The 24,514-nt window shown below is 45.2% G+C and overlaps 1 protein-coding gene across 11 annotated transcripts in view; it reads left to right on the top strand.

Moving 5' to 3' along the window:
- cep112 (centrosomal protein 112) overlaps positions 1–24,514 on the top strand; it is a 698,524-nt gene that overhangs the window by 343,348 nt on the left and 330,662 nt on the right. For all 11 annotated transcript variants that reach the window (XR_005457964.1, XR_005457967.1, XR_005457965.1 and 8 more), the window contains one exon: positions 21,649–21,784. Coding sequence is in view for 7 of the 11 variants with exons in the window: in XM_038777029.1 (XP_038632957.1) it covers positions 21,649–21,784 (136 nt within the window). In the remaining 4 variants the exon portion in view is untranslated. The remainder of the gene's footprint in view (positions 1–21,648; positions 21,785–24,514) is intronic.

Raw genomic sequence — 24,514 nt, 5'->3', positions numbered from 1 at the left:
ATTCTATAAATACTTTATAATAAAGAGCAGGTCAGAGGCTAAGAACCCTGAGGTGAGTAACTCACCTCCTCACTCCCCAGTGCCTGCCCACCACCGATAAGGCACAGTCAGGAGTGGAATGGAATGCTCTCCACGTGTCTGAATGAGCGCAGCTCCAACAACACTCAAGAAGCTCGGCATCATCCAGGACAATGCAGCCCACTTAATTGGCACCGCTTCCACCAGCATTCAACCCCTCCACCACCGATGCACAGTAGCAGCGTGTACCATCTACAAGATGCACTGCAGGAACTCACCAAGGCTCCTTAGGTAACATCTTCAAAACCCACGACCACTACCATCTAGAAGGCCAAGGGCAGTAGATACATGGGAATACCATCACCTGGCGGTTCCCCTCCAAGTCACTCCCCATCCTGACTTGGAAATATATCATCGTTCCTTCACTGCCACTGGGTCAAAATCCTGGAACACTCTCCCTAATAGCACAGTAGGGGCACCTACAACACATGGACTACAGTGGTTCAAAAAGGCAGCTCACCAACACCTTCTCAAGGGCAATTAGGGATGGTAACAAATGCTGGCCTAGCCAATGCAGCCCGCATCCTGCAAAAAATTAATTTTTAAAAAATGCATTGGGTTCTTTGTGTGCACATGATGGATCCGTTTCCTTCTACCAAATCAGATTTAGCAGATAAGGAAGCACGGTGGATTAGATTTAGGTTTGTTGTCACGTGTACCAAGGTACAGTGAAAAGTATTGTTCTGCGTACAGTCCAGGCAGATCGCTCCATATATGAAAACATAGAACATACAATAAATCCATGAGGATACATAATGAAAATACATAAACATAGACAGCGGGCAAAGTATGTGGTATATATTGCAACAACTGTAGAGAAGATGTGCAGAAAGATCAGTTCAGTCCATAAGATCAGTTCAGTCCATAAGATTAGTTCCGTCCATAGGAGGGTCATTCAGGAGTCTGGTATCAGCAGGAAGAAACTGTTTTTGAATCTGTTAGTGCATGTTCTCAGACTTTTATATCTTCTGCCTAATGGAAGAGGTTGGCAGAGAGAATAACCCCGGGTGGGAGGTGTCTTTGATTATGCTGCCTGCTTTCGAAAGGCATCAGGAAGAGTAAAGGAGTCAATGGATGTGAGGAGGGTTCATGTGACGAACTGGGGCTGTGTTCACGATCTCTGTAATTTCTTATGTTCTTGGGCCGAGCAGTTGCCATACCAAGGTATGATGCAGCCAGATAGGATGCTTTCTATGGAACATCTAGAGAAATTGGTAAGAGTCAATGTGGACACGCCGCATTTCCTTACTTTTCTGAGGAAGTATAGACACTCTTGTGCTTTCTAGGTCGTAGCGTCAACGTGGGTGGACCAGGACAGATTGTTGATGATGTTTAGGAACTTGAAGCTGTCCGCCATCTCCACCTCAGCACTATTAATACAAACAGGGGCGTAGTAAAACAAAAGGAATATAAGCTGAGGACATATAAGTTACTAAATCTACTAATGGAAAGGCTTGTAACTCTTTTAAATGCTTGTAATGCATTCCAGTATTGACACTTCACTTCCTGAAGTCAATGACCAGGTCCTTCGTTTTGCGGACGTTGAGGGAGAGATTGTTGCCATGGCACTATGCCGCTAAGCACTTTATCTCCCTCCTGAAATCTGGGGCGGAATTCTCCCCTACCCGGCGGGGCAGGGGGTCCCGGCATAGTGCCACTCCGACATCGGGCCTCCCCAAAGGTGCAGAATTATCTGATGTCCGCTGACGTCACCACCGGAGCATGCATGGTAGGGGGGTCTCTTCCGCCTCCGCCATGGTGGAGGCCGTGGCGGCGGCGGAAGAAAAAGAGTGCCCCCACGGCTCTGGTCCACCCGCTGATCGGTGGGCCCCAATCGCGGGCCAGGCCACCGTGGGGGCAACCCCCGGGGTCTGATCGCCCCACGCCCCCCCTCCCCCCCCCAGGACCTCGGGGGCCCGCTCGCACCGCCAATCCCGCCGCCACCAGAGGTGGTTGAAACCACGTCGGCGGGAGAGGCCTGTCAGCGGCGGGACTTCGGCCCATCGCGGGCCGGAGAATCGCCGCGGGGGACACGCTGATCGGCGCAGCGTGATTCCCGCTCCCGCAGATTCCCGGGTGGCGGAGAATTCTGGCCACGGCAGGGGCGGGATTTACACCGGCCCCAGGCGATTCTCCGACCCTGCGGGGGGTCAGAGAATTCCGCCCCTGATTCATCATTGTTTGAGATCTGAGCCACTACAGTCCTGTCATCAGCAGATTTGTAGATGGAGTTGGAACCACATTTTGCCACACAGTCATGTGTATAGGGAGTACAGTGGGAGACAAAGTATGTAACCTTACTGACCATCCTTACTGATTGTGCTCTATGGTCAGAAAGTCAAGGATGCAGTTGCAGAGAGAGGAGCTGAGTCCTAGGTTTTGGAGCTTTGATATTACCTTGGCTGGGATTATGGTGTTGAAGGTGGAGCTGTAGTCAATGAACAGGAGTCTGATCTAAGTGTCCTTGTTGTTGAGATAGTTCAGGGATGAGTGTAAGACCAGGAAGATAGTATCGGCTGCGGACCGGTTGTGGCTGTATGCGAAATGCAATGGATCAAGGCAATCTGGAAGGTTGGAGTTGATTATGACTAACTTCTCAAAGCACTTCATAATAATAGATGTCAGAGCCACCGGATGGTATTCGTTGAGGCCTGGTTCCTCTTTGGCACCAGTGTGATAGTGGTCTTCCTGAAGCAGTTGGGAACCTCGGAATGAGAGAGGTTAAAGATGTCTGCGAACAGACCCACCAGTTGGTCTGCGCAGGATCTGAGTGCATGACCAGGGACACAATCAGGACCCATTGCTTTCCATGGGTTCACTTTTGAGAAGGCTGATCTTCTGTGGCTGTGACTCTGTTTGCCCAAGGCTATTGGGGCAGGTAACGTTGGTTTGTTGGCTTCCTGCCCAAAACGAGCATAGAATGCATTGAGTTCGTCGAGGAGGGGTACTCTGTTACTGGGGAGGGGTACTCTGTTGCCGGAGAGTCTACTCGGCTTTGCTTTGTAGCCCTTTATATTGTTTAAGCTTTGCCACAACAAACGACAGTCAGATAACAAATTTGTAATAGATAACGCCCATGTTATTTCTGTCAATCGATTGAATTGTCATTTGTCAAACTTGCACTGATTGCCTCACAATTCTTCAATGTGAAAATCTTCATTCAAGTACAAGGACCGCCATCCGTATTAACGTTGAATGAAATCGTCCTCCCACAAGTCTGGATTTGCTTGTCCTTATACTTACAGTCCACACTGCATCTCATGATTTAGGAATCAATCGGATTTATTGATTTCTAATTAAGGATAAGACTGTATCTTGTTCCAAAGATCGAAGTGGTATGTTTCATTGATTGATTGAATAATGGAATGATCAAAATCAAAAAGCAGTCGGGGTCTCTGAAATGTGAAAAAAAGGACTTACTTTTAGTAGGGCCTCACTTCTGAAAGATGGCAAATATATTATTGTGGAAAGGTTTGAAAAGGTAGGTATGATATAATTTATCTTGTCAGTAACCAAGGGCGTAATTTTCCACCAGGAGCACAGAGCATCGGCGGAGGCCGGAAAACCGGTCTGCAGCTTTCCAGCTGCACAGCCAGGATTTTTCTCCAGATAATCTGGCACTCTGTATAAAAAGTCTGGAGGTGTTGTTCACGCTGTCACGATGGTGGGGCGATGCCTTATAGAGCTGGGGCCGCCACAGAGATCAGGGCACCCTGTCTGCGCTTGCAAAAAATGCATCCCCCCCCCCCCCCCCCCCCCCCCTCTCTCCACGTGCTCTGGGGCAACCCCCCACAGATACGTTGGAACCCCTTGCACAAGCACTGGGGCAACCCCACACCCCTCACAGATACGAGGAACCCCCTCCACAAGCACTGGAGAAACCCCCCCGCCCGACACACACACACACACACACATAAGAGGAACAACCCACCCAGGAAGCTCCCCAGAAGGCCTGCCCCTGGCTCCCTGGCAGTGCCACCATAGAACCTTGCAATGTCACCAGCAAGATCTCGCCGGCGAGAATCTTGTTTCCTGATTCTCATAGGATTTTGTGCCCACATTGCTATCCTTAATCAAGGCGGACACGGGCACAGATTTGTATCCCTGGTCTTAATCTTTCAAAGTTCAGTGACCAAATATTTTTTCAAAAGAGCTTCTTATGAAGAGTGGCCAATTACCTGTATTTCCTGAGACTTTGTGATTCAATTGTTACTTAATTGTAAATAGTAGTATTTATTTTATCTGTAAAAGCTGACTTGGGTTTCATATTTGCCAACTTGGAAGATGTTTGATCGCATTGCATTAGACTATGTTTAATCTTGTAAACTGACAATTGTAAGAAGTCCCTGGGTCAGTCACCGCTGTTAAGTACATATCATCAAAAGGTGCAGCGTCTGCATTGTATGCGTTTGTTGAGGAATGTCAACAAAATTCAATGGAAGATTGTCCTAGAAATACCACATATGACCTTAACCCTAACCCTATTATGAACTGTATTTTTCACTATTTATTGATGTTTTGTTAAAAGGTTCTGAGCTGAATTGTCTCCTTTTGTTTCTGTCTCATATGTAATGTAGGGAAATGTAGATTTCTCTCTCTTGTAATGATACCGTGGCCCAAGGAAAACATGTTTACATATTACACAAGGGACACTGTGTACGTTTGTTATGCTTAGTAAAAGGTTTTATCTACCTTAATAAATATGGAGTTGTTACTTGCTTTCTTATTGTATGCTAAGTATGTGGCATTGTCCAACACGTGCTCAGCAGGATTTAATCATCTTCTTCATTTTTCTGAACCACAATAAAGAAAGCGGCCATAATCCCTGCACAAGCTTCCTCTGTCAATTTTGTTTTGCTACTGGTGCTTGTACAATCTGGAATTAGATTTTCCTCTCATTTCCTTGTTAATTTTGTGTATTGACACTAAGTCCTCAGCTTGGACTCTTCCACCGGTTCCCTCTATTGCCCCAGTGAGTAAGCCTTTCCATCCAACACTGAACTGAATTTACAGAAGTGCTCTTTACGAGCCTCTGGAACCAAACATGCTTAGTATTTTAAACTGGCAAGTCTCATTGTGTAGATACGAAGAAGCTGTTTGCACCGGCAGCACGGAGAGTAAAGGAGACAGATTTAAGATAATTGGCAAACAAATGAATTAATTATTCAGTAATAACTTTTAAAATGGAATTGTACGTATGCAATTGAATATATCTTGAAAAAGGAAAATGCAGCACTATGGGAAAATATAAGGGGAGTGCAGTGTGGTTAATTGATAGCTCTTCTAGAGGGCTGACATAGACAGAAGGGCCAAATGGCCTCCTCCAGTGTTGTAAGATTCTAAATCGGCATTTGCCCCTGGGTCAGCTGGCCAATATTTTCAGAAGAATTAGCTTTTTTTCCTGGATTTGGAGGGAGGTTATCACAATAAGCTAATCAAATGAATTAGATGTTACATTCTTCACCTTTGGTTGCCCAAAATTTGAGATAGAGAAATCGAAGCTGAACTGAAGGTTCCTGAGAGTTACAGATACAGGGGTATTTTGTTTAGCACTTGATCCCAAAGAAGTTATATGTGACAAGTAGCTAAGATACAGGAATTGAAATATTTCACTTTCACCCACAATAGAACTTTTTGGGATTCTCCTGTTGCCTGATGTGATAGGTTATTATCCTCAAAACTAGTTGCAGCTGTTTTTTTTGAGATAAGGAGGATCTTTGAGAGCATTAACTGGGTTTATTTGAACTTTACTGTCAGTGCACGTGTGAAGGCACCGGTACTTGGAAATAATATGAAGTCAGGTAGAATTAATGACATCTTTTACTGTTTAAAGAAAAATCGGACCGAGGTTCTCATATTTAAGATTTTACCACGGTGCAAGATTGTGAAATATGATGCAGTCTGTTGATCTGTTTGCGTGCAAGCCACAATGTCCGGTCATATTCTGTCACTTTGAAGGTAGTTTACAATTTGTTTTGGTGTAGGAACTAGGAGAGAGGCTGTACATTCCTGCTAGAGAATGGTCAATATTCACAGCAACCTGTGTGGGAGGACATTAAAAAGATCAATCATTGAATGATTGCAGATCCTGGATTGCATCAGTTAATGACAATAAACCACTCCATCCTTACTGTTGTGGATTGTAATCTGAAATTCTTGATGAGATATGTGCCTTGCAATCACTCCCAGTTACGCGATAAGTAACGTGGGCAGAAAATCCTGAAAATCAACGCAGATCATTTCCTCAACAACATGCTCACAAGTGATCACACAACAAAACGGACTTTGTATTTTATCTGCATGGTGCCATGGGGAATCAAAATCTAGTGTTTTATCACTCTCTCATATACAGAAGTTTGCAATCCTCTCCAATATTGGAGATAATTTCTGATCTGCAATCTAATTATGGAGTTCCAATGGTTTATTATAAATTAGCCAATCTTTGCTGTGCAATTCACGGTATCCTTTGAACTCTGTTAAATTACCACCTTCAAAGGTGTTATTATTTGATGTATGAACCATCACAACCATTAATTAGATACTCCTTCTAACTCTCCTGCTTATGCATTTTACTTAATGGAACAGTGTCTTTATCAAGATATTTCCTGGGGTAGCAATGCTGTGATTCATTCTTGAAATTCACTGAGTGCAGCTGTTTAGCACATTCTACATTGAAAGGCTGCTGGGGTGAGGAACGTTGTGTTGAAGTAGACATTGTTCCTTGGCTGTAATTTACCGGCACGCCATGAGTGTGCCAGGACTGAATCCGTGCAGATGGACGGCCATAGATGCAAGGCCATGGAGGGGATTTTACTGCATTGACCAAGTGTGCACCTCCCGTTGTTCAATTATGGATGGTGACCTGTCTCTCCAGTCAGAGGAGTTGAAGCTCTGCAGTCTGAACCTCAATGTTGGGCACCCTTGAAGGTCTATTCAAGATTTTAAAACATTTTCTGGACCAGGCAGTCAGGCCCTGCTGATTGGAGAGGTGAACTCTCCAGTGGTTGTGTTGTAGTTGCAAGGGTGGCCATTGCTGCTGGGGTGCTCTGCGTGGGACGCCCCACCCCCATGGGAAGCTATTGGAAGGTCATCTTGGTGTACCTGGTGTTCTCTCCATGCAGCAGAGAGGTGTCTCAATACTGGTAAAATCCCGGTATCATGGCAATGCAAAAGTCCTTCCTTTGTTCACATTTCTTTTGTGTTATTTATTATTTTGGTCCATCAACCCATAATCAGAATGTGCCGTTAAGCAGAAGACTTGAGGTTGAAGCAGCCGGCTTGTCAGGACACTGTTCCCAGGTTTTGTTTTTTGGCGAGGAGAAGTCAGACTCGCAGCAGCAAGGGTATCTTAGGAACCAAATTTGGAGGGGATCAAGTTGATTGGTTGGCTGGCAGTCGGTGGGTTGGCCAGGGTCGGTATTCTGCCTGACTGCAATCAGTAAGTGTTTCCCGCGTGATGCTTTCTGAGAGAACTGGACAGAAACATTTAGACCTTGGAAGTGAAAGGAACAATTTCTCTCTCTCTCTCTCCTGTTTGCTGAAGTGAAAGAACTGCTGTATTGTTCTGAAAGTTGTGAGTGCCTGATATATCCTTTGCTTGAAACTTAAATGATGCAGAGTCTGCAGAGAAGGTTGACAGCCTTTGCAGAGAAAACGACCTCAGGCCTAGAAGGAAGAAGTATCAAAATGAAAGCTGAACTTCAAAAAGACACTAACTAGAAGTCATCCCAGTGCATCAAAGCTTCTTATCCGTTTATTTTTATTATTTTATTTTCCTTTCCATCATCCTTTCCTCTCATTTTGTGTGTGTGTGTGTATAGAGAAAGGGGTAGTAGAGAGTCAGTTACATTTTGTCTGTTTAATTATAATACTGTACATAATACAAGTTTTCTTGTTTTGAAATTACAAACCTGGTGACTCCAGTTTATTGGGCTCAACCAAGATCATTGGGTATTTTAAATAATATCTTATGTCACCTGTGTTCGACTATAGTTCAAGTGGGACTGGAATTCGCCACGTACAGGCCCAGGGTGTTGTGATAGTAAAGTGGTCATTAATTGGATGCCCACCTTCAGCCTGCAGGCTGCATTGCCGTTCCCACCTTTGGAAATATCTTAGGGTGCTGGGAAAATGTCAGACTTCCCTCATGAGCTTCCCTCTACCTCCTAGCCCATCTCTCAATGTACTGTTAAAATTCCAGCCCTCAACCGGGACTCAAATCAAGACTAGACCAATGAGCTGAAATTCCTCCTTGTCTGCTTAGTGCAAGGGTCTTATGTGAAGTAAATTTAACTTTCATCTCAGATTCTAGTCGACATGACAACTCAAACTTTATTTTCGCTTTAACTTGGCAATTTAACTCAAGAGTTTATATCAGAAATAGAAAAACATTACACTGGGTGTAGAAGAAATTCTGTTCTGAAATTCGAGATGAGAGTGCTTACTACATACAGTGTTCCAATCCTCAACACTGTATCCCATACTTGATAGGCACAACAAATTCACAAGGGAAAAGACAAACCTGGTCAAATAAGGCCTTGGGGGAGAGAATTTAATGTTTGCTCTTGTAATAGATGTAAGATTCTGCAGCTTTGATTAAAAAAACATAAAATATCATGAATGTTTGATAGCAAGTTCTTTTTGGTCTTTTATAATTAGCTTGATTACGGGGCTATTTGTAGCATTGCTTGCAGGGTATGAGAGAGTGGAATAATAAGTGGCTAGCAGTTAATTACCAGGTAGTCTGATGCCGTCTTGAAGCACAATGGTGAAGCTCACTCAGAACATCCACAGGATTGCAAAATTTAATTCAGGAAATTATAGAAATATCGAGCACCTCAGTCAACATCGGGATGGGAAAGGATAGGTTGAGATTGTTGCTTCCCCAGCCTTGCTGACAACCTAAAATTTTCTCGATATATTTCCAGCATTTAAAAATTTGGTTTCCTCTTGCCCTCTTTGTCCCCTTGAGGAATTCAATCCTTGCCTTTAGCTCTCTTTCTGCTATTCGTGACTTTTCATCATATGCACTGAATAATCTTTTTCTTCTCTCCAGATGGGCAGCACTGTAGCACAGTGGTTAGCACTGTGTTTCACACCCCGGCTTGGGTCATTGTCTGTGCATAGTCTGCACGTTCTCCCCGTGTCTGCGTGGGTTTTCTCCGGCTGCTCCGGTTTCCTCCCACAAGTCCCGAAAGACGTGCTTGTAGGGGAATTGGACATTCTGAATTTTCCCTCTTGTGCACCCGAGTGTGGCCACTAGGGGATTTTGACAGGAACTTCATTGCAGTGTCTAATGTAAGTCTGCTTGTGACAATTATAAAGATTATCATTATTATTATAATCTTTTTCTTATAATTGTGCAGGGCGCTGGCTGAGCAGTGAAAGTGTTCAAATGATGATTCATGAGTTTGGACCAGCGAAGGTAGTCCATAATTAATGCAATAATAATGGGGTTTATTGAGTACTGAATTACTGCAAAATCAGTGGTTTGGGTTGTGTTATGGGTCCCACCTGAACCAATCATTCCAGCTGAATGATGGGCTTACTACCTTCGGCATTATTGGTTATTTTTATTCACTAGGACTTGCATTTGTATTGCACTTTATCACACCTCTCAGAAACCCCTGAAAAATGATTCTAATTGTTATGACCAATTGCTTTGAAATGTTGTGACTAAGATAATGTTCATGCATAGCTCGATCTCACAAAGTGGGTTGAGATATATGGGGCGGGATTATCCGGTCGCCGACGCCAAAATCACATTTGCCGATCGGCCAGAGAATCCCCATTTGTGACGGAATCGGGGCGGTGCCGCTTTTGCAATGCTCCACCCTCCCCCCCCCCCCCCCCCCCCCCAAGCGGCGTTCTCTTAGGAGTACGCTGCATGCCGTATCGACGTCCGCAGGACGTTGCCTGAGGCTCACTCCCCGATGCACTGCCCCCGACCGGCCGAGTTCCCGACGGTGTGGGTCTCTCATGGTCTCAGCTGTCGGGAATACAGCGTGGCGGCTGCGGACTCAGTCCAGCGCCGCCACAGTTAGGGGAAAACTGATCCGCAGGCAGTGGCTGGGGGCACTGTTGGGGGGTGGTCTGAGGGCACGAGATAGCCAAAGGGGGGGGCACTATTTTGCAGGCCGGGTCCGCTGGCATCTGCTGCCATGTTGCACGGCACAGCTACTGCAGGCCGCCACCAAGTGCATGCACGGCCACAGACCACAATTCTCCGCATTAGAGCTCTAAGCTGACTTCCTGCTCGCCCCCAGCCAAACAGAGCATCGGTTGTTTTGCGTCACATTTCCGGTTGTAAAAGGCCACTGTTCTCACGCCAGCATCAAGACATAGCCTGAGAATCGAAGAATCCAGCCCATGAGGTTAATGTGGTGTGGCGAGGGAGGAATGTTGTCCAGGATGTTGGAGTTGACTTCTCCTCTTTGAATCGTGATATGTAATGTTTAATGTTCACTCAAATCAAAGGAATGGGACCTCAATTTAACTTCTCATCTGAAAGGGAGCTGCTTTGACCTTTCACCACCCAAAGGGGACAAAGAAATGGCTGAGCAACATACTTTGGTTCTGTCTTCACAAATGAAGATACAAATAAGAAACCAGAAATTTAGGGGAATGGGGAATATCAGTAGAGAAATGGTGATGGGGAATTTGATGGGATTGAAGACTGATAAATCCCCAGTTCTGATAATCTACATCCCAGGGCACTGAAGGAAGTGGCTCTAGAAATAGTGGATGCATTCGTGGTCATCTGCCAGGGTTCTCTCGACTGCAGAACAGTTCCTGCAGATTGGAGGGTGGCTAATGTAACTCCACTATTTAGAAAGGAAGATAGAAAGCAGGGATTTATAGACCAGTCAGCCTGACGTCAGTAGTGGGAAAAATTCTAGAATCCATTATCAGATATTTTATAGAGGAGCATTTAGAAAACAGTGGCAGGGTCGGACAGTGTCAGCATGGATTTATGAAGGGGAAATCACGCTTGGCAAATCTACTGGAATTCTTCAAGGAGAATTCTTCCAGTAGAATTGATGAAGGGGAGCCAGTGGATGTGGTGTATTTGGACTTACGGAAGGCTTTTGACAAGGTCCCACATAAAATTAAAGCGCGTGGGATTGGGGGTAATGTATTGAGATGGATAGAAAACTGGTTGACAGACGGGAAATAAAGAGTAGGAATTTTTCAAACTGGCAGGCAGTGACTAGAGGGGTTCCGCAGGGATCGGTGCTAGGACCCCAGCTATTCACAATATATATTAATGATTTAGATGAGGGGGCAAAATGTCACATCTCCAGATTTGCAGATGACATCAAGTTGGGTGGGAGGGTGAGCTGTGAGGTGGATGCAGAGATCCTTCAGTGTGATTTGGACAAGTTGAGTGAATGGGCAAATGAATGGCTGATGCAGTATATTTTGGATAAGTGCGAGGTTATCCACTTTGGTAGGAAAAATAAGAAGGCAGACTATTTGAATGACCATAAATTAGGAGAGCCGAACGTGCAATGAGACCTGGGTGTCCTTGTACATCAGTCAATGAATGTAAGCACGCAGGTGACAAAGAAGGCAAATGGTATGCTGGCCTTCATAGAGAGAGGATTCGAGTACAGGAGCAGGGATGTCTTACTGCAATTATACAGGGCCACACCTGGAATATTGTATTTTGGTCTCCTTATCTGTGGAAGGATGTTTGAGCTATAGAGGGAGTGCGGCGAAGATTTACCAGACAGATTCCTGGGATGGCAGGACTGAAGTACGAAGAGAGATTGAATCAGTTAGGATTGTTTTCGCTGGAGTTCAGAAGAATGAGGGAGGGGGATCTCATAGAAACCTATAAAATTCTAACAGGACTGGACAGAGTAAATGCCGGAAGGATGTTTCCGATGATGGGTGTGTCCAGAAACAGTCTCAGAATAAAGGGTAGGCTATTTATGGCTGGGATGAGGAGGAATTTCTTCACTTGGAGGGTGGTGGTGGTGAATCTTTGGAATTCTCTGCCCAGTGTGGGCTCAGCAGTTGAGTATGTTCAAGACTAAGATTGATGGATTTCTACATATTAAAATCATTAAACGATTGGGGATAGTGCAGGAAAATCATGTTGGAGTAGACAATCAACTATGATTTAATTTAGTGGTGGAGCAGACTCTAAGGACTGAATGGCCTATTCCTGCTCCATTTTCTTATGTTGAATCCCTTTGCCCTGCTAAACTCCCAATCCTGGACACTGTGCTGTGGAGAGCTTTCCTGATCAGCAAGAGGAAAAGTACAGGACATGTTGTCATCAAAGTTCCATCGTAAATCTGGCAGTGCTCTAGACCTGCTTTGGTAGGAGCCTGCCAGAGGGCCATCCATGTCTCTAAGATTAACTGGCCACGTTATCATGTTTTGGCTTGCTTGCAGAAAGCATACAGTTTCCTGGGGCATTTTCTGATTGGTAAGATGTACCAAGTTGTGTGCCACAGGGTTCAGTTCTGAGGCCTCAACGTCTTACAATTTAGAAAAATGACTTAGGTGGTGGAAGCAAAAGTATGGTTGCAAAATTTTCTGCTGGTACAAAAATAGGAAAATTGTGAAGAGGACATAAGGAGACCACAAAGATATTGATAGGTTAAATGAGTGGGCAAAGATCTGACAAATGGAGTATAATGTGGGACAATATAAAATTGCCCATTTTGGCAGGAGGAATTATCTAAATGTTGAGCGATTGTTTAGCATTTAAGGCATGAATCGCAAAAGGCTAGTATACAGGTACAGCAAACAATTAGGAAATCTAATAGAATGTTACAGTTTATTGTGAGGAGAATTGAATGCAAAATTAGAGAGGTTATGCTTCAGTTAGACAGGGCTTGGTGAGACCACATCTGGAGTACTGTGTACAGAATTGGTCACCTTACTTAAGGAAGGATGTAAATGTGTCATAAGCAGTTCAGAGAAGGATTATCAGAGTAACACCTAGAATGGATGGGTTGTCTTATAAGGAAAGGCTTGTATCTGCTGGAGTTTAGAAGAGTAAAAGGTGACTTGATTGAAACATAGAACATAGAACAGTACAGCACAGAACAGGCCCTTCGGCCCTCGATGTTGTGCTGAGCCATGATCACCCGACTCAAACCCACGTATCCACCCTATACCTGTAACCCAACAACCCCCCACCCCTTAACCTTACTTTTTAGGACACTACGGGCAATTTAGCATGGCCAATCCACCTAACCCGCACATCTTTGGACTGTGGGAGGAAACCGGAGCACCCGGAGGAAACCCACGCACACACGGGGAGGACGTGCAGACTCCGCACAGACAGTGGCCCAGCCGGGAACCGAACCTGGGACCCTGGAGCTGTGAAGCATTTATGCTAACCACCATGCTACCATGCTGCCCCTATATTAGATCCTGAGGGATCTTGGCAGGGTGGATTTGGAACAGATGTTTCTTGTTGTGGGAGAAGCTAGAGCAAGGGGTCAGTGTTTAAAAATAATGGGTCACCCATTTAAGATGGAGATTAGGAGAATGTTTTTTTCTCTCAGAGGGTCATGAGACTTTGGAACTCTCTTCCTCAAAGGGCGGTAGAAGCAGAGGCTTGGAATATTCTTATCACAGAGGTAGATAGATTCTCAAAGAGCAAGTGGTGAAAAGTTATCGGGTTAGATGAAAATGTGGAGTTGAGGTTACAATCTGATCAGCCGTGATCTTATGAATGGTGGAGCAGATTCGAGGGGCCAAGCGGCCAACTAATACCCCTAATTCGTATGTTCATATATTTGCTTGTGTGACATTGCTACTGCCTTTAATGACATAATAACAACAGTGGTACATCAAATGCAATTCAGTGTATGAAGCTTTTGGAGATGCACTGATGCCATGGTAAGATACTCTATAAATTAAGTTAGGAAACACTTGTTCCAAATTGTGGTAAAAGTTTGGAACCTGGCTACAAACGGTTGATGTTAGAGTAATTGTTCATTTTAAATCTAAGATTGTTAACCAAAGATATTAGGAGATTTGGAGAAAAGGTGGTCTTAAAAGGTCTTATAATATTGAATAAGGTCACAGGCCAACTATGATCTCAGTGAATAACAGAACAGCTCAAGGGGCTAAATAACCAGCTTCTATTCCAATATTCCTTTTGTGACCACAAAGCATGCCTGTTACTGTTAGGCCAGTACTAGGAAGGGATAAAATGTTGCCAGCAACAAATTTTGGGCCTACAAAGAAAAATTACAGATATGCTGCCTACTGCTCATGGAACTGTGCCCAGCTGGTGCACCAGCCAGCTTTGCTTAAATGACTTTATTTTCCAGTTACTGTCACTGCCAAAAAAAATGCATCTTGAAACTTGGACTATATCTTAGCCAAATATATGAATTACAAAACAATGAATGTATCAATAATGTGATGCCAGAAAATGCATAAGTATTTGTACATATTAAGACACTGGTCGTTATGTAACTGGCGGGGAACACTCTCCCTCTCATTAATAACTTAACACATCAATGAATTTGTGCATGATTTCATTAATGTCTACTTTTTGTTATCACACACAGGCTGAGCATCCCTTATCCAAAATGCTTGGGGCCGAGTGTGTATCAAATTTCGAAAAATTTTCGAATTTCGGAATATACTGTGATAATGCTCATGTGCGGGCTGTTGGGACCTGCGTAAGTGTGGCGCATTGAGACCCGTGCATATGTGGCACATTGGTACCCGAGCATGTGTGACGCATTGGGACCTCTGCATGTGTGGCACGTTGGTTCCTGTGCATCTGTGGCGCATTGGGACCCATGCATGTGCAGCGCATTGGGACCAACGCATGTGTGGCACGTTGGTACCCGTGCATGTGTGGCACATTGGGACCTGCGCATGTGTGGCACATTGGTACCCGTGCATGTGTGATGCATTGGGACCCGCGCATGTGCGGCGCATTGGAACCTCCACATGTGTGGCGCATTGGGACCCGCGCATGTGCAGCGAATTGGGACCAACGCATGTGTGGCCCGTTGGTATCCGTGCATGTGTGGCGCATTGGGACTGCGCATCGTTCGGGAATCTGCCCAGAGGCTTGTGGGATTTCCCCCTCATGACGTCATGTCAGCACTTGTAAAATATGGCTTTTGGAATTTTTTGTTTTCTGGAATTTCAGATCGGGATACTCAGCCTGTTCTTATTTTAAAGAAGGGGCACAGTGGGTAATAGCGTGTGTGTACAGCTCCAAATGTTTAATTATCTCAATAGCTAAACGCACCATAAGGTTTTGTCACAAAAACATGCTGCATTGCTTTCGCAAATGAATGTACAGCATCATGGATCACATGTTCATAAGCAACAACTTACTTTATCAACCTTTTATGAGGGAATCTCATGGAACAAGGCGTGGCCCTGTATAGTGCTGAGTTAGACAGACCAGTTTTATTTCATGGTGTGCAGAGATAGCCTAACATAGGCACCTAGAATGCAGCAATTTCCCAATTGGTCGGTGCTGGTCGGTGAATTCCGGTACCAGCCTCCCCGGACAGGCGCTGGAATGTGGCGACGAGGGGCTTTTCACAGTAACTTCATTGAAGCCTACTCGTGACAATAAGCGATTTTCATTTTCATTTTTCATTCATCATCCAGACCTACAGTGTGAGTGAGAATAAGAACATAGAACATAGAACAGTACAGCACAGAACAGGCCCTTCGGCCCTCGATGTTGTGCCGAACAATGATCACCCTACTTTAAACCCACGTAACCCGTATACCCATAACCCAACAACCCCCCCATTAACCTTACACTACGGGCAATTTAGCATGGCCAATCCACCTAACCCGCACATCTTTGGACTGTGGGAGGAAACCGGAGCACCCGGAGGAAACCCACGCACACACAGGGAGGACGTGCAGACTCCACACAGACAGTGACCCAGCCGGGAATCGAACCTGGGACCCTGGAGCTGTGAAGCATTGATGCTAACCACAGCCATGTGATACCACATTCCATCTTGGGCAACATTTCACAGCCAGGCATTGATGTCCAGATTTTCCTTAGATCCAGTGGGTAAATCAAAACAATGAATCAAAAGGTCAAACACTGGATAAAGTTGAAGATTGAAAAATAAGTGCACAATATTTTAATATTAGTATTGACCATTGATGTACATGTGGACTGTTGTTTATACCACTCACTCATGTAATAGTTTTATATGTAGTGGGGTTTGTTCATGGACTCTTTGTATCTCCAAGTAGTCGTAATATGCCCATTCTTCACCTTTAGTCCTTTGCATAATTATTGCTCCATTTATGACAGTTCATGATCTGGTTGCTGTGGGATGTTAACCAAGTTAGAGTTCTGTAATGTTCCCTTTGTTATTTGCTTTCCACGAAAATATGACAAGGTTGAGCACTTAAGGACGGAGTTTCTCCACTGCTACACTGTGCATGTATACAATTCTCATTAAATTGGAATTAACAGTGGATTTTCTTCCAGTGGCGAAATCCACTTGACTAAACTCTCACTATTGAAGACTGTGCAGCTGCAGACCAGTATTCTATCATTCAGGGGTTCAGTGCACTGCAACATTCCTTGAGTCATTGACAGAATGTTAGTGAACCCAAGATTTGTACTATGTCGAAAAAAACTCAGTAGCACGAACGTCAACATATCAGGAGCCAAGCCATGCGTGTCCCAGCTGTTTGAAGTAACAGTAGCAATATCTGAATTTGAATAAAATGCAAAATACGGCAGAATCTGGAAATCATAAATGAAATGTGGAGGAACGGAAGTCAGTCACTCAATCTTTCAGGTTCAAAACCCTTACGAACATATCGACCAGAAAAGACACATATAACAATCTAATCTGTCCCACATATTTGCCTTCCTCAGAACTGACCCACCGAGCTCTTGCTTTGACTTTTTTCAATTTGAATACATGGCACATCAACAGCAGTACTGTAAGAGCCAGCAGCACTTACATTTAAAATGTATCAAAGCAACATTCCCATTCCCTGCAGAAAAGACTTTTCAAAGGAAAATCAGACAGTCAGACAAAGGAAGGAATCTAGAGAAGTGGAAGTGCGCAAATTAATTTCTTATTAAAGATTGCAAAAACCAACTTCAAAGGTGCTGTCATGAATGAAGAATCCAGTTTAGATGTTTACGCTTTGCTGTACATACCCTTTGAATTACTCATTGATTTCCTCTCTGGCCATTTGTTACAGTAGAGGCACTCCAGTCTGCATTGAGCTTTGCATAATCCTGTCTTTCTGCAACACAGACAATGACTGAGAATGGGCTTGGAGTGGTTGGTTCTTCTCCTTGCTCCTGTAAATGATGCCACTGGAAGGAGGAATTACATATTGTGTAGAATATAGGGAAGACTGAAAGGCACCTGTAGTTGTTCAGATCTCTCCTCTAATGACATTTAGGGTTGTGTAATAATGCTGATGGACGTCATATTCAACTATGGGAACCATTACAGCTGAACCCAATCCTGTTCTTACCTTGTGATGGCAATTGTAACATCCCAGCACTATGTAGGCTGAGATAAAAGCTAACCATTGTTGGCTGAATCATGGATCCAGACAGATGCATTATGCTATAGGAAGACCTTCTGTGTTATCATGAACCACCAAGGACAAAATTGTGAGACAATTCTCCTTGCTGTAATTACCCTCAACTCCATCCAATCAGTGTACCAAGTAGATATACAAAATAATGGCCTCTCAAATCCAGAAGCCACGTTCCTTTTGTTTATGCTAGGAATATATTGTCCCAGAGCAGCATGGTGGTGCAGTGGTTAGCATTGCTGCCTCATGGCGCCAAGGTCCCAGGTTCGATCCTGGCTCTGGGTCACTGACCCTGTGGAGTTTGCACATTCTCCCCGTGTCTGCGTTTTGCCCCCACAACCCAAAGATGTGCAGGGTAGGTGGATTGGCCACGCTAAATCACCCCTTAATTGGAAAAAATGAATTATGTACTTGCATTCCTTTTTTAAAAATAAATTTATCATCCCACACTAATTTCACTAGTTAGTAAGATCAGCAAGAGGGTGTTTAATTTGATTAATGGTACTAATGAAGAGCTGCCACACTACAAGTTTATTATAGTATCTGTCCAGGAAGGAGGTTGGCCGTCTCCCCTCCCTGATACCCCTTGGAGTCCCTCCTCAAACAAACAATCCTTTGCGTATGCAAGATGTTTCCCTCACTAGGGCCCTCATAGTGGGGCCTATTTGCAATCCTCTGGAGGGTGAGGCATCTCATGTCTTTAGATGTACCAGCCTTCACCATTACATTGAACTCCTCCTGAGTCTTGAAAATGGGAATTCCTGCTGCAGCGGAGATACATTACCTCATTTTATCTCCTTGACATCATTGTACTCTGGCTATGCAAACAGAGACCAGGTATGTAGGCTGCTCGTCTCAGTGACGGTGGATCATATCAAACGGCCTGTTATGATTGTTCATAATAGGCAAAGTACTGACCATGCTTAACCAGCCCACACTTGCAAAAGTCAGCATAATGTCTATTGTTAGATATGATTCTGCGACTGGGCAACAGCTGTTGAACAATCCTGAGAGTGCAAGGAATTACAATAACCAATTTAAGATTATCAGTTGGGCTGACAATATGGCTCAATACACTTGCTAGAAGCTACATATATTTATATACAGGGACCAATCCTCTGCAGGCAAAAGGAACGTGTCCAGGCATTGCACCTTTTTTGAATAAAAAGCATTGGAGACAGTAGCTCCATGACAACACCTCAACCAATCAGAGCTGAGTTGCCAACCAATCAACCCCATGAAGACATGGAGGGATTTGAAAATAAGGATAAGAGTTTCAAGACCAAGCATTATTTGATTGCAGACTAATGTGCAACTAGTGTCCACAGGAGTGAATGGGGAATGGGACTTGCTGCAAGTTAAGACATAGAATTTACAGTGCAGACGGAGACCATTTGGCCCCTCGCGTCTGCACCGGCTCTTGGAAAGAGCACCCTACCTAAGACCAGTAAGCTCACCTAACCTTTTTGGACACTAAGGGCAATTTATCATGGCTAATCCACCTGACCATCACATCTTTGGACTGTGGGAGGAAACCGGAGCCCCAAGCCGGGAATCGATCCTGGGACCCTGGAGCTGTGAAGCAACTGTGCTAACCATTGTGCTACCATGCCGCCCATGAGCAGCAGAGTTTTGTATAGCCTAGCTTGACAGGGAAATATTAAAAATGTGGGTTTAGAAGTGGGGCCCAAAAATGAAGCAAACAATGTAAAGGTTTAAACAGATTGAAGGAAAATGCTGTTAGCCCGTACTCAAAGCGATACACCCATACCTAGGGTAGCCACACAGCATAGTGGTTAGCATAGTTGCTTCTCAGCTCCAAGGTGCCATGTTTGATTCCCGGCTTGGGTCACTGTCTGTGAGGAGTCTGCACGTTCTCCCCGTGTCTGCGTGGGTTTCCTCCGGGTGCTCCGGTTTCCTCCCACAGTCCAAAGATGTGCAGGTTAGGTGGACTGCCATGCTGAATTGCCAAAAAGATTAAATGGGGGTTACTGGGTTAGGGGGATAGAGTAGATACGTGGGCTTGAGTATGGTGCTCTTTGTAAGGGCCGGTGCAGACTCGATGGTCTCCTGCACTGTAAATTCTATGACTATGACCTGACTGAGTCATATGCTCCCATTTAGACTTAAACTCGTTCGGGAAGGCATAATGTGATTCACCAAAGACCCATTGCCTTTTGGGACATTCCTGCATGACCAGCCATTAACAGTGTCTGATGACCTAATGGTCTATCATGGAAGGTAGTTGTACATGAATGTCATTGCTCTGGCCTTTTGTGTAAATGTGAATGGACTATTAACTAAATAATGAGAATAGAATCTAGTTTGACCACTTCGGGAGAGAAGCTTTGTTGGAAGGGCTGGGCGGTGCTTAGAGAGAGAGAGACAGAAATCCGTTGGGAACAAAGGCAGAAGCAGATGGGCAGCCAAGCAATCAGGGGCTGGATTCTCCCAAAATGGGGCAATGACCCCACGCCGGTGTAAAAATGCTGGCATTTCATTCCCGGGATTCCTCAAAAGAAAATAAGCTAATTCATTCACTCACCTTCAGGGGGCTAGCAGGGACCCAGAGTAATCCCCACAGCTTTAGCTGCGGATACAGCCCCCCGCACTTCCAATTTTGAGGCTGCGCATACGCACGTCGGCGGCCTCCAGCAGCCGTGCCGAGCGCCATGGCGGTTTCAGACTACAGAGGCAGCTGGAAGATGTTGGCCCCCCAGATCGCCTGCGCACCTGAAGATCCGACCGGCCTGATCTGTCCCCCGGCCGCCCATAAGGACCCTCCCAGGTGCCCGATTCTCCGCCCCCTTGACCTCACCAGGGTGGCTGCGAACTGTGCCTGAGCCCGCAGCCACCATGCGAGGTTCCCGAATGGCGATGGGTGGTTAGAACCACACTGTCAGGAACTCAGCCGGTTGGGAGCAGAGGATAGCTGGGCGGGCCTCTGGCAATGGGCCCCCAGCCGGGCGGAGTACTTGTGAAAACAGCAATTCTCGGGTCCCGGAGAATCGCCAGACGTGATTTCACCGCGAAAGTTGATTATCCGTTACCACGCCAAATGCGATTTCGGTGCAGGACTGCAGAGAATCCAGCCCCAGGTGGGGAAACCTGGAAGCGGAAGGTTGTGGAAAGCAGCCATTAAGCTCATGAAGCCTGCTAGCTTAAAGATGTGAGCAGCCAGGAAACAGATCATGAAAACTGCCACAGAGAAAAAGGATTGTGAAAGAGTAGTCCAAACAGAAGAAAGACTGCTTCTGAAATGAAACTGCTGCCTTTACCTGGATGTGTAAGTGGAACAAGAGCTGTATTTTAATTGAAAGTGTTATTTAATGGGGCCTCGGTGTTAAAGTTAAGAAACTGCATATAATCTATTAGCGTTAGAACTGTGAAGTTTGAATGTTTAAATATTGTTTTCTTTCCTTTTGTTTTAATAATGTTTTGTTTATAAAATAACAAATTCCAATTTATTTATTATCAGTCCCAGAGCGAATCTATCTTTTCTGCACAGTCTTAAAACGTTACACGTCTGGTTCAATATCTGAACCTTTGTTGAGCACTGACCAGGTGGCCGTGACAGACCTCAAGTTTAAGGAGGGTAGACTGTGGGAGATCAGCCAGGAGTACATTCGGATGGTCAGGTCTAGAGGGAATGAAGGCATAATGAGGGTTTCAGCAACACATGAGCTGAGACAGTCGGATGATATAACAGAGTACTGAAGCCCAGCAATGAGCTAAACACCCAGGCAATTTGTTCTGGTCGTTAGTTGAAAGATGTGTTGGCAGGGATACCTGCCGAATATTTCTGGTTCTTGTTTGAATAGTGCCATGGACCTTCTACCGGCACCTGGGCAGAGAGAGCCTCTGTTCTTCTGAAAGATCACACTTCTCTGGAGAGCAGCCTCTCTGGTGTGAATCTCATCTGACGCAAGGCTTTATTACATGAAGATAAATTTAATGGTGGGTTTATTCTGTGAGACTTAAGATGCCTATAAACAGTATATTACTGAAATGTTTATACTTATTTAGTGAAAAAGAAGACCAACTGACCAGGGTGACCGAGATGCAGAAGCTCCAAGCCCAGAAGGCAGATGCAGCTTTGGAAGAATTCAAGAGACAAGTGGAGCTGAATTCTGAGAAGGTTTATTCTGAAATGAAACAGCAGGTGAAACTTCTGCCATTTATTCAAAGAAATTTTTAAGCTTTTGTGCTGGGCTGTTTCTGCTTTTATTAGGCAAGTGCAGGTTTTCACAATCAACTAGCTACCTCTGAAATTTTATTTCGGCACTGGAGACAGAACATGTACTTCAGTTGCTCCAAGTTAAACCAATCTCAACAGCAAAAGAAAGTTTTGGTTTTCATAAACTACATTTAAAAATGAAAGTGAATCACTGTATTTGTGAGATGACTTCATTGCAAGCTGCTGACTTAGCACAACTTCCAACTACTAAATGAGATAGATTGGCATCTATTTCAAATCGACTAGATTTTTCAAACACATCTTTCCTCCTCACCTTGTTCTGACCCTGCAGGCCATGTACCAGTTCTGGCTGAGAAATCAGGAAAGCGTTTGGCTCTTGACCCAGTGTTGAGATTGATCTAGCAATAGCACTCTTCAATTTCTTCCTTCTGCACAGCACCAGCCCTTGGCCTCCACCAGACAACTCCCAAGATAGTTACAGCTGAGATCAGAGACCCAGCGGAATGGGGAGCACCGTCTTCATCCCTTCAATCTATGGCACAGCTTTAGCTTTCCATTAGTAGTAAAGTACACGGTGCCAATACAGAAAGCGTGAAATGATCTATTTTCCAGCAGTGATACCTCTCCACGCTAAGTACATAAAAAAGGTGCTCTGGCGAGATAAGCAGTCCCAAGACTCCTGGCTGGAGAAAATAGGCTGGCATAAACCCTGAAGCTGCAAAAAAAAATATGCCATTAGATGCGGAGAAGCAGAGGTTCACATGGCTGTAATCCACCTGTTTTCCTCAAACAGTGTTATTTTAAGTGTGTGCTACTACCCCTCAGTGTATATTGAATTCCAACTAACAGTAAACATGTGCTTAAAGAATGTGATGCAGAATGTGGCAATATTACCAGCAGAATATTCAACTTTAAAACTCAAACCAACCTTCTATCATAACTGTGGCAACAGCACATTTTATTCTCCTCATCCGGGTTCATGTTGGCTGCTTCTAGGAATTCTTCTCAACTATACATTTGGCAGCAATGTATATTATTATTAGCCAAATGTTTTAGCCACAGTGATGCAATATAATCTGCAAATTCCATTTTCTCCCACACTTGACGAGAAGCACATGGGTATGAGGGGACTTACATATCATAAAGTATGTTATTTCAAATGGTAAAAATCTGAAAATGCTGGAAATATAAAGCGGGCTTGTGGGCATTCCCAAGGGAAAAGACATGTAAACTCGCAACAGTAGCCTGTAGACACTTTATGGGTGAGATTCTCTGCTTGGGAGAATATGGGCGCAATCTTCCCAAAAGAGAACAACGTTCCTGAGCGAGTGATTTTAGTTGCGTGTTTCCCAGCGCTCGCTTTAAATAAGTGGCCTAAATGAGGAACACGTGCCGAGGCCGCACATAGCCCTGATCTTTACTTTTTTACAATGGGGAGCTGATCTCCTAGGCCTCGAAAAGAATCCCGAACCTCTTCCCCCACCCCCGCCCCAGCTCGAATGCAACATGGGGGTTGGCACCTGGGTGGCACTGTCAAGGTCCCAAGCAGGCAATGCCAGGATACCCAGGTGACACCAGTAGTGCCAGGGCACCAGCCTGCCCAAAGGGCATGCAGCTGGGGTTTCCGATCCCCTTGGAGACCCCCACGAGTGCCATTCCATCTGGTCCCTGTTTGTGGCGACCAGTACCAAACAACCCTCATCCGAGGTGCCCAAGGCGAAGGGATTGAATCCCAAAGCATCCGGTGCCTTGGGAATCTGTACATTAGAGAGAGGCTAGCTGCCTTGCTCTAATATGCAGATTTACTCAAAGGTGATCCCGCATATTGTGGGCCGGATTCTCCTTGCAACGTCTCGCAGGATTGCGTTGAATGTTCAAGGAGTGGAACTGAACGTACAGCTTGTGTATGACAACCACATGAAAATCATGCACGTGTGCGCACACTTCCCAGGGAATGTGCACGACAGTTACATTCTGGGACAGACAACCCTGGCCTCTTCGAGGACCACTTCAGGATGGGCAGCTGGCCTGTGGGGGGGGGGGGGGGGGGGGGGTAAGGGGTACCCTCTGAGGACCTGGCTAATGACGCCAGTTTGGAGGCCAGAGATCAAAGCGCAGACCCAATACAACAAGGCTTACATGGCCACCCGGGCTATCATTGAGCGGTGCATTGGACTGCTCAAAATACGGTTCCGATGCCTCGATTGCTTCTGTGATGCCCTGCAGGACACCGCCCGCAGGGTCGCCCACTTTGTGGTGGTCTGCTGTGTCCTAAACAAACTGGTACAGCAACAGGGCGATGTGCTGGAGGTTAGGGATGAGGAACATGTGCCCATCTCCGAGGAGGAGGACGAGGATGATGAGGAGGCGCAGGACCAGCAGGGGCTGAAGGACGTGCCTGGTGATGGGAGACAGACCAGCCAGAGGCTTCGGGACAGGCAGCAGCGGCGAAGGTCCGGCAAGCCTGGAGGGCTAGGGATCCCTCATAATTGCCCGCTTCACTTAGGATGTGGCCCGGTCCATCATCGCTACCTTACCCACACCCTCACATTACCTTCATGTGTTGTGCCTGGGGAGGGGGGATACCTGGAGTGATGGGCTATAGGTTTGGAGGTCAGCTCGCATTGCGAACGAAAGTGACAGAGGCATCACTGATTGTGGTGAAGGGCTTGTAATATCCAAAAATGCCCCACT

Source organism: Scyliorhinus canicula, chromosome 18 (genome assembly GCF_902713615.1).
Source record: "Scyliorhinus canicula chromosome 18, sScyCan1.1, whole genome shotgun sequence".
Classification (NCBI taxonomy): domain Eukaryota; kingdom Metazoa; phylum Chordata; class Chondrichthyes; order Carcharhiniformes; family Scyliorhinidae; genus Scyliorhinus; species Scyliorhinus canicula.
The sequence above is the reverse complement of the archived record's forward strand: the minus strand, read 5'-3'. Positions and strand labels throughout refer to the sequence as shown.